Raw genomic sequence first — 12,010 nt, forward strand, 5'->3', positions numbered from 1 at the left:
ATTCCAAGCTTCAGTAATAATAAAGCTATATTTAAATAACTATATGAAAAAGTGTTCGAACAAACACGATAAAAAAAAACATTCCAAAGTCCACAAATCTCATTTCTCACGAACACAATACACTTTAAAAAATCGAAACTATTTCTACAAACAATCAGAAGTTAACCGGAAGCTGAAATAAATAAATAAATAATTTAAAAATGTCAACTTTTTGAGTTTTCAACGGGACTAAAACCCCTCTAAAAACCCACGTACTTCACTCAAAAGCATCACAACACATTTAAAAAACAATAAACGATTTTTTGAGCCCATAAAATCTTGCCTAGCGGCTGAAATAAAAAATTATGTTTGGCGGTATGAAAAATTTAACGGCAAAACAGCAACACTTATTTACGCTGAAACAACCTCATAATCGACATGTTTCCCTTAACACTCGCACGCAAAACACTCAAAACACCACCAAATATTTTTAGAAACCATAAAATCTTAGTTAAAAAGCCTAAATATATAAGTTAAGAAAATAGAAAAAATATTGGAACCGGGGGTAGACTCTGGCAATCCATCATGGCGGCCGCGGGAGGGCTGGGAGCGGGCGCAGCTGAAAACAAGGTTGGCTATCTCTCTTTCCTTATTATTTCTGGTTGTTGTGAAGGTTATTTCTGTATTTTCTGGATTAATTTCAGCTGTGTGTGTGCGTGTGTGTGTGTGTGTGTGTGTGTGTTTATATATGTGTGTGTGTATATATATATATTCCATGATAAATAGCATTATTTTCTCTCTTCTCTTCTCCCTTTTGCTATTAAGTATCAAGTATTTTCCAGGTATTTCCAGTGTTTTCCAGGTACGGTCGTAGGTTTTTTGGGGAGGAAAATTGTGTTTCTGGGTGTGTTTGAGGAGGAAAATTGTGTTTCTGGGTGTTTTTGGGGAGAAAAATTGTGTTTCTGGGTGTTTTTGAGGAGGAAAATTGTGTTTCTGGGTGTTTTTGAGGAGGAAAATTGTGTTTCTGGGTGTTTTTGGGGAGGAAAATTGTGTTTCTGGGTGTTTTTGAGGAGGAAAATTGTGTTTCTGGGTGTCTTTGGGAGGAAAATTGTGTTTCTGGGTGTTTTTGAGGAGGAAAATTGTGTTTTTGTGTGTGTTTGGGGAGAAAAATTGTGTTTCTAGGTATTTTTGGGGAGGAAAATTGTGCTTCTGGATCTTTTTGGGGAGGAAAAATGTGTTTCTAGGCGTTTCTGGTGTGTGTGTGTGTGTGTGTTGCCTTGTCTTTCGTTGTACATATGCTTATGCAGTGTGTGTGTGTGTGTGTGTGTGTGTGTGTGTGTGTGTGTGTGTGTTGCCTTGTCTTTCGTTGTACATATGCTTATGTAGTGTGTGTGTGTGTGTGTGTGTGTGTGTGTGTGTGTGTTTTGCCTTGTCTTTCGTTGTACATATGCTTATGCAGTGTGTGTGTGTGTGTGTGTGTGTGTGTGTTGCCTTGTCTTTCGTTGTACATATGCTTATGCAGTGTGTGTGTGTGTGTGTGTGTGTGTTTTGAAAATGTGCGCGCGCGTGTACATATTCAGTAGAGAGAGAGAGAGAGAGAGAGAGGGAAACGTAAACACACAGTTAGGTGTAATAATACACATGTACTTTATCGCAAGTCAGCCCAGTTTTCCTCAGCACTTCCTCTCTTTTCCAGCCGCGCGGAGGGCGAGGGAGAGAGAGAGGGAGGGAGTCACAGAACTTGCCGTCTGTGAACGAGTAACAATCAAGAAATTACTGGTGGAGTCTCTCTCTCTCTCTCTCTCTCTCTCTCTCTCTGTATATATATATAAATTTGCTGTATTTGGAAAGTGGCAGTTTTGCATAATATTTGGAATAATTACATATGTACGATAGTTTTACCAGAAGTACAAAAATTTCAACCTGTGTAGTACGATAATATGACCAAAACAATCTGGCAGGCTGCGCCAGACCAGCTGAGTGGCCATAAGAGGAAGAGGAAGAAGCCCAGCACACAATGGCTACCGGCGTGCGTGTCTTATTTAATGATTTCCGCGTGCCCTTGCGATCCTGGCTGACGGTCAACAGTGCCTGGTGAGACCTGCGGCATTGGTGCATCTATGTATTAAGTTTCATTACAGTATTATCATTATTTATGTGTCTTTTTGGGAGTTAAATATGTGTGTGTGTGTGTGTTACCAATAGCGGCTGCTGGTATACTGTATCACCACGCCTTAGGACAAGCAGGCGTGGGGGCGTGTGTGTGGAGGGCACGGCGGAGCATATGCCTGCAAACACGCCAAAATACACCAAATTTGAACATTGATTAACAAGAAAAAGGAAGAAATGCTGTATTACGAAAACTAGGGGTAACCTAACCAACCCAATCTGACGTCATTTAATCCGCAGGGGTCAAGTGACAGGGCGGGCGAGGTACAGCCAGTATCCCCCTGCATATATTAAGCCTGTGTACCTTCCGGCGAAGTTGGAGGAGCTGGAGAGAAGCGGAGATGCAAAGCAGTTGGAATACACACCAGTTAGGGCTGCCTACAACACCCACACCAGCTCTGTTTTTCACGACCCACTTGTCAGGTGTGTTGCTGTGTTCTGCGTGTTGCTGTGTGTTTTTTGTTTGTTTTTTACTTCAGTTTTCGTGTTTTTTTTGTCCTGTTTGCTGTGTTTAATTTGTGTGTGTGTGTGCGCGTACTGTGGGGTCTAACCTAACGGCCTAACAATGTCTCTCGTTTGCAGGAAATTCACCAATCACATAATGAAGACTGGTAACAAGTGTCTAGCCAGGGAGCTTGTGGAGAAGGTAGGACACTTGTGAGGTACAGTATTAGGCTTGTTAAGAATAAGCTAGATACATTTATTCACATTAAAAGAGAAAATAAGAAGAAGAATAAGAAGAAAGAGGAGGAGGAGAAAGAAAGAAGAAATATTTATCATCATCTTTTCCTTTCTCTCATCATTATTCTGTCCACCTCCCTAGTGCAAGAGTTAACCAGTATTCTCAGTCTTTCACCACTATTCTGTCCACCTCCCTAGTGCAAGAGTTAACCAGTATTCTCAGTCTTTCACCACTATTCTGTCCACCTCCCTAGTGCAAGAGTTAACCAGTATTCTCAGTCTTTCACCACCATTCTGTCCACCTCCCTAGTGCAAGAGTTAACCAGTATTCTCAGTCTTTCACCACTATTCTGTCCACCTCCCTAGTGCAAGAGTTAACCAGTATCCCAAGTCTTTCACCACTAAACGACACAAGCAAGACCAAATGACCACACGACCTCTAACGACCCTTTACCGCTCCAGGCCTTTCAGGAGGTCAAGCGAGTTCAGCTGCAGAAGAGAAATACAGCAGAAACAGAGGAGGAGAAAGAAGCCATCGTTTGCGACCCATTAAAGATCTTCAAACAGGCTGTAGAAAATGGCCGCCCGGTTCTTCAGCTGGTTCCCATCAAACGAGGCGGGGTTAAGTACCAGGTGAGGGGCACACGGGGGAGGGACAGGGGGTTCTCTGTCTCTCTTGTTGTTGTTGTTGTTGTTGTTGTTGTTGTTGTTGTTGTTCTTCTTCTTTTAGTTTATGATTATAATAGGAGTTTTTCTAACTACTACTACTACTACTACTAGTACTACTTGGGCTGTCTGTTTGTCTGTCTTTCTTTCTCTCTGTCTGTCTGTCTGTCTATGTACCAGGCTGGCAATCCGACATGGGGCAGCCCTGACAAGGTAACACACACACACACACACACACACCAGCTCCTTTATGAAACCTAACCTCATGTAATCTAGCCAAACTTAACCTAACCTAACCGAACCTAACCAAACCTTACCTAACCTAACCTAACCAAACCTAACCGAACCTAACCAAACCTTACCTAACCAAACCTAACTTAACCTAACCAAACCTTACCTAACCTAACCTAACCTAACCAAACCTTACCTTACCTAACCTAACCTAACCTAACCAAACCTAAGTTAACCTAACCTAACCAAACTTAACCTAACCTAACCTAACCAAACCTAACTTAACCTAACCAAACCTAACTGTAGCCGCACCAGCTGGGCATCAATTGGCTCTCAGGTGATCTGTTTTACTGACCACACCATCATCGTAGGGTGGAGGAAAGGCAGTTCTCCCTGACACGTTTATTGATGAGGTAGGCACGACCGTAACAACTGCAAACAAGTTCTCGGTCTCAATTTCTTACAAAATAACATTACACACTGATATTAAACACTTTCAACATATTACAATATTCATTAACAACACATGCAGTCAACTTGTCACTATGATAATCAGTTTTTACCACAATATTAAAGTATTTACCTTGGTCACCATCCTGCCTGTCTTTGTCTGAGCGCGACTTGGCCGTGAGTGATGTCCGCAGCGACCAGCGGGTTAACCCCACACTGCCAACTAGTGAGCATCGGCTTCGGTGGTTAATATAGCATTGAATACTGATACTTACATATATTACACGTTTTCATGCAAATACAAAACTATTGAACATTTCACTTATAAATGCCGAGGAATAATGAGGTGGGGTACATGTGCTTTATGTACACTAACATGGCTCCCCTAAATTGTGTAACAACTTACCTTAAATTAACATTAGTGTGTACCTTAAAACTAGGATTAGCACATGATGTTTTGTTACAGTGGCTCCTTGGACGAACCACTCAACTCCCAAAGTTCTTTCTATAGGCAGTGTGTCTTCATTCTTACTAAAATCCAAACTTTTAATTCCATCTGCTCTCTCATGAGGAGAAATTGCAGCTAATACATCTTTGTTATTTGACAAGAACTTAAGAAGGTTGAAACCTCCCTTGTAACATAATTCTTTGCTCTGCTGAATAAGAGTGACAGCTTCATCCATTGTAGCTACTGACTTCAAACCATCATCAACATAAAAGTTGTTTCTTACAAACTTGGCTGCATCAGATCCACACCCGTAGTCATCTGCAGCTTTCTTAAGAGCAAAGTTGGCTACACTTGGAGATGAAGTAGCTGCAAACAGGTGAGCTGTCATCCTGTATTCAGCTATCTCATTGTTAAGGTCACCATTTTCCCACCAAAGGAATCTTAACATGTCTCTGTGTTCTGGGCTGACCTTCACTTGATGGTACATTGCTTCACTATCACATACAAGTGCAATGCTTTCTTGCCTAAACCTACACAACATTCCAATAAGTTTGTTGGTAAGGTCTGGGCCTTGTAACAGGTGACTGTTTAATGACTGGTTCCTGTCGTTTGCACTACAGTCAGAGACAACTCTCAGCTTCTTTGGCTTTCTCGGATGATAGACTCCATGATGTGGAATGTACCAGACCTTACCATCGTTCCTAACTAAATCCTTTGTGGGTACAACCTCTGCATAACCCTTTGTAATCATATCATCCATGAACACTTTGTAATCACCTTTGTGTTGGTTATCCTTCTCAAGGGATTGCTTGCTCCTTTTGCTTCTTTCTGGACAAATTGACATAACATTTGCAAGGGTGGGTGGTGGTCTTCATCACTGCTAGGAGTGTTGTTATTACTGTTAGTATCAAGATATATCATTACTTGCTTTCTCCAGTCATCAACAATATGTTCCGGGAGTTTTGCTAGCACCTTTCTCTCTCGGGTCATTCAGAAATGACAAATAAGAAGTGTGTTTCATTGCAGCTAAACAGCACTTCAAAAAATCTGAGAATGCTGTTAATGCTGGACTGTTATGCGGAGAGATTGGTAGACAATTCATTAACTTTTTTGTGTAAGCATCAGCTGTGATGCTTTTGTTTCCAAATCTATCACTAAGAATTTTCTTTGCTTACACATAGTCAGCATCAGAGTTAAAGTGCATTAACATTTTAATGGCATCCTTTGCCTCACCAGTTGTATACCTGTCTAAGTAGGCAAGTCTCTCTCTACCAATAGAAGTTTTAGACTCTACATAAGTTTCAAAGTTTGTCAACCAACTTTGAAATTCCATGGGTTCTCCATCAAAGGTGTTAGGTTCTATTGGAGGGAGGCTCCACTTGGGATCAGGTATATTGATTGCAAAGGTTCCCCCAGGATGGGAAAAGGATTGATGATTCTGTCTCACATTATTAGGCATGTTAACATTCAGAGTGTGTCCACGAGAGCTTGGTACAACACTTTGAGCTGTAGGGTTGAGATTTATTACCTGAGGTTCACTAAATATTTGTCCATCTACTTCATTTGTCATCAATTCATGATCTGTATTGCAAGAAGAAGGTTTCTGTGGGTCATGGAATGTAACATATTTGTGAGGCATGGCATTGTCACTTTGTTCATTTGCAATTGCTTGTGCTTTCATTTCATTTTGTGACTCTATGTATTGTTCAAGATAACTTTGCTTCTCTACGCTTTCATCATTACCTGGAACCAGTTTTACTTCTTCAACTAAGCTAAGACCATTAAGTTCTGCACTAGCAACAGCTAAATCTCTCTCTTTCTTTTTCTTTGCAAACATTGCCTGGTCTCTAGCTAACCTAACTTCTGCCTCTGCTTTTGTCTTAGCTAACCTAACTTCTGCCTCTGCTAAACTGTCATGATGTTCCATTTCCTTTCTAAGTGTGGCTACCTTTGCTGCTGCTTCTTGCTTTCTTTGTGCTGCTCAAGGTGATGAAGCAGATTAGACTCTAGAATGCCTAGACCGTTTGCTGGAACAAATTGATCCTTTGTCATTCTTTAACTCCTTTCTTTTACATTCTATACTTTCTAATATTTTGTGGTGAACTCATTGGTTGTGTTCCAGCTGTTCATTTAGCTCCTCTGACTTTCTGGCTCCAGTTCCACCAGTTTTGTGTATTCCACATAATAGTGCTGAAATGCCTCTGTTACTTCACTTGACATGGGCTCTAATTCAAAGGGGCTAATTACAATTTTTAGTCCTTTCTTAATTTTGCTGGTAACACTGCTCCATTTACACTTACAGGACTCCGCTCTTCCCTTGGTTACACTGGCTTGATATTCTCTTCCTTTGTCGGCCGGCACTCACTCCCTGACACTAACTTCTTCATTACAGGCTTGACCCTTGTCCACTTGCTCACCCTCACCTTCCCTAAGGCCATCTACACCATTAATTTCCTCAGTATCAGACATGTCTAACAATTTAATTGTGTCAATACTGAGACACTGTAAGAGCAATTCAAATTACCTCTCTAATACTAGCTAATTGTGGGTCATTTTCACTTAGGCTACTCAATTCAGTGCACATACTCGTACATACTATTATCCTTTCTTGCCTGGGTTATGTTAGGTTAGGTTAGGTTATGTGACCATGGGTTGTACAAAATGGTGGCGAGGCACAGTGGGTAGAAGGGAGTGGTTGTCAAGGGTAGAGCTGACCCCAGGGCCTCAGAGGTCAACCTATAGGCTTACGTCAGTGTCCCCTCGTCCTGTGACTCACTCTTGCTACGGTTTCACACTTGCTACGGTTTAACCTAACTTAACCTAACCAAACCTTACCTAACCTAACCAAACCAAACCTAACTTAACCAAACCTAATCTAACCAAACCAAATCTAACCTAACCTAACCAAACCTAACCTAACCAAACCTAACTTAACCAAACCAAACCAAACCAAACCTAACTTAACCAAACCTAACCTGACCAAACCTAACCAAACCAAACCAAACCTAACCAAACCAAACCAAACCAAACCAAACCTAACCTAACCAAACCAAACCTAACCTAACCAAACCTAACCTAACCAAACCTAACCTAACCTCACCTGACCTAACCTACACCCCCCTCCCCCCACAGGTGCCAGTGCCGATAACAGACCATCGTTCTTACTTCATATCGATGCGTTGGCTGAAGGAGGCGGGGAGAGAGAAAGAGAGAACCATCCACTTTCCAGAGAAATTAGCAAGAGAACTTTTGGCGGCTGCACGAAATGAGGTGAGGAGGAGGAGGAGGAGGAGGAGGAGGTGGTGGTGGAGGAGGTGAGTTGGAAGTATGAGAAAGAAAAGAATGAAGAGGAGGAGGAGGAGGAGATGAGGAGAAAGAGGAGGAGGAGGAGGTGAAGGAGGAAGAAGAGGTGAATGAAGAAGGGATGTGAGGAAGAGAAGAGGAGAAAAAGAAAAAGGAGGAGGAGGAAGTAGAAGAATAAAAATAAGAAGAAGAAGTAGGAGGAAGAAAAAAAAGGCTTTACAGTAACAAAAAACAAACAAACAAACAATTACACTCACATTAACCCAACCTAACAAACAAACAAACAAATAAACACTCCCACATTAACCTAACCTAATAAACAAACAAACAAACATTATTTAAACTTACAAAAACACCGAAATTTAAACAAGCCACCCCTTAGATAAAAATATATTCTTCTGTGTCACCTTTACAACTCCCGTTTTCTTCCACAGGGGCGCGTAGTGAAGAAGAAGCAAGACTTACATAGGCAGTGCGAGGCCAACAGGGCCTATGCTCACTATCGGTGGAGTTAAAAAATGTAAACGCAATTTTTTCAGCGTCTGTCACCACCACCACCACCACCACGACCACCAGAAGGGAGATTTTTTGTGGCGTTTATTGTGGGGCTTATTGTGTGTGTTTGGCTGTTTGTAAGTGTGTGTGTGTGTGTGTGTGTGTGGGGAAGGGGAACTGTCTGGCTGACTGGCTGGCTGGCTGACTGACTGACTGACTGACTGACTGACTGATTGACTGACTGACTGACTGACTGACTGACTGACTGACTGATTGACTGGCTGGCTGACTGACTGACTGGCTGACTGACTAACTGAGTGAAGGTGAAAGAAAACTTGATAATTTATTTTCATTTCATATATTTAGTTCTACAAATCTGAATCTGATGAAGTGTTGTAATCACACACACACACACACACACACAGCTGAAGTAAGTGATGGGATATTAGCAGCCTCTCTCTCTCTCTCTCTCTCTCTCTGAAATTACTCTGTTTGTCTATTCAAATTTTGTATATATAATAAATTCAATATATATATAAATTTGTATCATTATTCATTATTTCCCCAGTTTTTCATGGTTCTAATAGTTTAACAGGCTGCAGTGGAAGTTGTTGGGGTTTTCAAGGGTGTTTTTCATGGTTCTAATAGTTTAACAGGCTGCAGTGGAAGTTGTTGGGGTTTTCAAGGGTGTTTTTTTATGGTTTTAATAGTTTAACAGGCTGCAGTGGAAGTTGTTGGGGTTTTCAAGGGTGTTTTTTTTATGGTTTTAATAGTTTAACAGGCTGCAGTGGAAGTTACTGGGGCTTTCAAGGGTGTTTTTCATAGTTCTAATAGTTTAACAGGCTGCAGTGGAAGTTGTTGGGGTTTTCAAGGATATTTTTCATGATTCTAATAGTTTAACAGGCTGCAGTGGAAGTTACTGGGGTTTTCAAGGGTGTTTTTCAAAGTTCTAATAGTTTAACAGGCTGCAATGGAAGTTGTTGGGGTTTTCAAGGATGTTTTTCATGATTCTAATAGTTTAATAGGCTGCAGTGGAAGTTGTTGGGGTTTTCAAGGATATTTTTCATGATTCTAATAGTTTAACAGGCTGCAGTGGAAGTTACTGGGGCTTTCAAGGGTGTTTTTCATAGTTCTAATAGTTTAACAGGCTGCAATGGAAGTTGTTGGGGTTTTCAAGGATGTTTTTCATGATTCTAATAGTTTAATAGGCTGCAGTGGAAGTTGTTGGAGTTTTCAAGGCAGTTAGTTGATCATAAATGAAAATACAAAAAAATGATGTAAGAATTCTCTCTCTCTCTCTCTCTCTCTCTCTCACACACACACACACACACACACACACACACATAAGAGATAACATAGGAATCTCTCTCTCTCTCTCTCTCTCTCTCTCTCTCTCTCTCTCTCTCTCTCTCTCTCTCTCTCTCTCTCTAAACTAAACAAACCAAAACAAACCCCTTTCCTTTTCATTACCCCCCCTCACACACACACACACACACATACACACATACAGAGAAAGAGAGAGAGATGGGAGGAGGTGGAGGAGGAGGGGGGTCAGTGCACCAGGCCCCCCTACAATAATCCTTCCATTTCTCTCATAAACTGTGAATAAGCATCATCTTTTGTTGGTTTCCTGTCTGTCTCCTCAGCCTTTCCTCCTGGCAGCTCCTTGACATCTGGGGAAAGAGTCAGAGTATTAGAGGTGGAAGGAGAGATAGCTGGAGGTTCAGGTAGTGCCATTGAGGTCCTTAAGGGTATTCTCAAAGTTCTAGGGATTGTCTGACAGGCTGCAGTGGATGTTGTTGGGGTTTTCAAGGGTGTTTTTCATGGTTCTGATAGTTTAACAGGCTGCAGTGGACGTTGTTGGGGTTTTCAAGGGTGTTTTTCATGGTTCTGATAGTTTAACAGGCTGCAGTGGACGTTGTTGGGGTTTTGAAGGGTGTTTTTCATGGTTCTGATAGTTTAACAGGCTGCAGTGGAAGTTGTTGGGGGTTTTCAAGGGTGTTTTTCATGGTTCTGATAGTTTAACAGGCTGCAGTGGAAGCTATTGGGGTTTTCAAGGGTGTTTTTTGTGGTTCTAATAGTTTAACAGGCTGCAGTGGACGTTGTTGGGGTTTTCAAGGGTGTTTTTTGTGGTTCTGATAGTTTAACAGGCTGCAGTGGAAGTTGTTGGGGGTTTTCAAGGGTGTTTTTCATGGTTCTAATAGTTTAAGTGGCTGTAAGGAGATAGCTAAAGAAGAATGACAACAACAACTAAAAGAAGAAGAAGAAGAAGTAGAAGAAGAACAAGAAGAAGAAGATGAAGAAGAAGATGAAGTTAGTGTAAGAACAGAGGAGGAAGGGAGGAAGACAGGAAGAGGAGGAGGAGGAGGAGAAGGGAGAAGAAGAAAAGAAGGAAGAATGAGAAGAAATTAGTGTGAAGAAGAGGAAGAGAGGAGCAAGAGGAGGAGGAGAGAGGAAGAGGAAGAGAGAGAGGAAGAGAGGAGCAAGAGGAGGAGGAGGAGGAGGAATAACATCAACAATAACAACAAAAACAAATAAGAAGAGGAAAAATTAATATAAGAACAGAGAACGAAGAAAGAAAGAGAGGAGGAGGAGGAAGAGAAAGAGGAGGAGGAATAACAACAATAACAACAATAACATCAACAACAACAACAATAACAACAAAGAGAGAGAGAGAGGAGGAAGAGAAAGAGGAGGAGGAGGAATAACAACAATAACAACAATAACATCATCAACAACAACAATACCAACAAAGAGAGAGAGAGAGAGAGAGAGAGAGGAGGAAGAGAAAGAGGAGGAGGAGGAGGAGGAGGAGGAAGATTACCCGTCTGTGTTTTCCCAATCTTTTTCTTGTCCTCCCTCTTGACACGCAGCGCTGTGGGCAGGAAACGGGTCACGTCTGCACTTAGGTTCCTGTGGGGGAGATGGTCAGGTTAGGTCAGGTCAGGTCAGGTTAGGTTAAGTTAGGTTAGGTTATGTTAGGTGTGTGTGTGTGTGTGTGTGTGTGTGTGTGTGTGTGTGTGTGTGTGTGTGTGTGTGTGTGTGTGTGTGTGTGTGTGTGTGTGTGTGGCTGACCTGATCTGCGGCTTGGCTTCGATGGTGGCCGAGTGCTTCTTGTCGTCGTCCCTGGGCCGGGCGATGAGCTGCGGGCCGGCTGACAGCACGTTGGGGTTGTGCAGGGGGGGCAGGCCGCGGGGGGGTAGGCCGGGGGGAGGCAGGCCTGGGGGGATGCCTGGGGGCCGGATAGGGGGCCGGGGGGGCATGGGTGGAGGCATGCGCATGTTTGGCAGCCTTGGGGGCATGCCCTGGGGGAGGGGGTTGGGTGGGGGCCGCACACCGGGTGGGGGGGGCAGGTTGGTGCGCATGGGGGGTGGGGGGCGGAACATGAGTGGTGGAGCATTGGGAGGGCCGGTGGGGGGTGGGGCCACCTGGGGCACCGATGGGGGGGCCACCTGGGGCACCACGGAGGGCTGGCCGAGGGGCCCCGTGGGGGGCGGGTTGACGGGCACAGCCTGGCCAGGCTGGGGCACCTGGGCCACCCCAGGGGGCACCAGGGGCATGCTGGATGGGGGGCCGGCCACTACCTGA

The 12,010-nt window shown here is 43.0% G+C and overlaps 2 protein-coding genes across 2 annotated transcripts in view; one reads left to right on the top strand and one right to left on the bottom strand.

Annotated features, from left to right (window-relative positions):
* Positions 1-549: 549 nt before the first annotated feature.
* Positions 550-8,962, top strand: LOC135097776 (small ribosomal subunit protein uS7m-like). Its single transcript, XM_063999807.1, has 7 exons — positions 550-609; positions 1,941-2,073; positions 2,389-2,571; positions 2,731-2,794; positions 3,292-3,462; positions 7,757-7,894; positions 8,362-8,962. Exons 2-7 carry the CDS (start codon positions 1,997-1,999, stop codon positions 8,440-8,442), a joined length of 714 nt encoding a protein of 237 aa, XP_063855877.1. The 5' UTR covers positions 550-609; positions 1,941-1,996; the 3' UTR covers positions 8,443-8,962.
* The window catches only part of LOC135097775 (WW domain-binding protein 11-like), a 6,066-nt gene continuing 2,820 nt past the window's right edge, over positions 8,765-12,010 (bottom strand). The window contains exons 3-5 of the mRNA XM_063999806.1: positions 11,498-12,010; positions 11,247-11,335; positions 8,765-10,095 (exon numbers count right to left, since the gene is read on the bottom strand). The exon at positions 11,498-12,010 is cut by the window's right edge and continues 997 nt beyond it. Of these exons, the coding sequence (XP_063855876.1) occupies positions 9,992-10,095; positions 11,247-11,335; positions 11,498-12,010 (706 nt within the window). The 3' untranslated portion in view covers positions 8,765-9,991. The remainder of the gene's footprint in view (positions 10,096-11,246; positions 11,336-11,497) is intronic.

Source organism: Scylla paramamosain, unplaced genomic scaffold (assembly GCF_035594125.1).
Source record: "Scylla paramamosain isolate STU-SP2022 unplaced genomic scaffold, ASM3559412v1 Contig31, whole genome shotgun sequence".
NCBI lineage: Eukaryota > Metazoa > Arthropoda > Malacostraca > Decapoda > Portunidae > Scylla > Scylla paramamosain.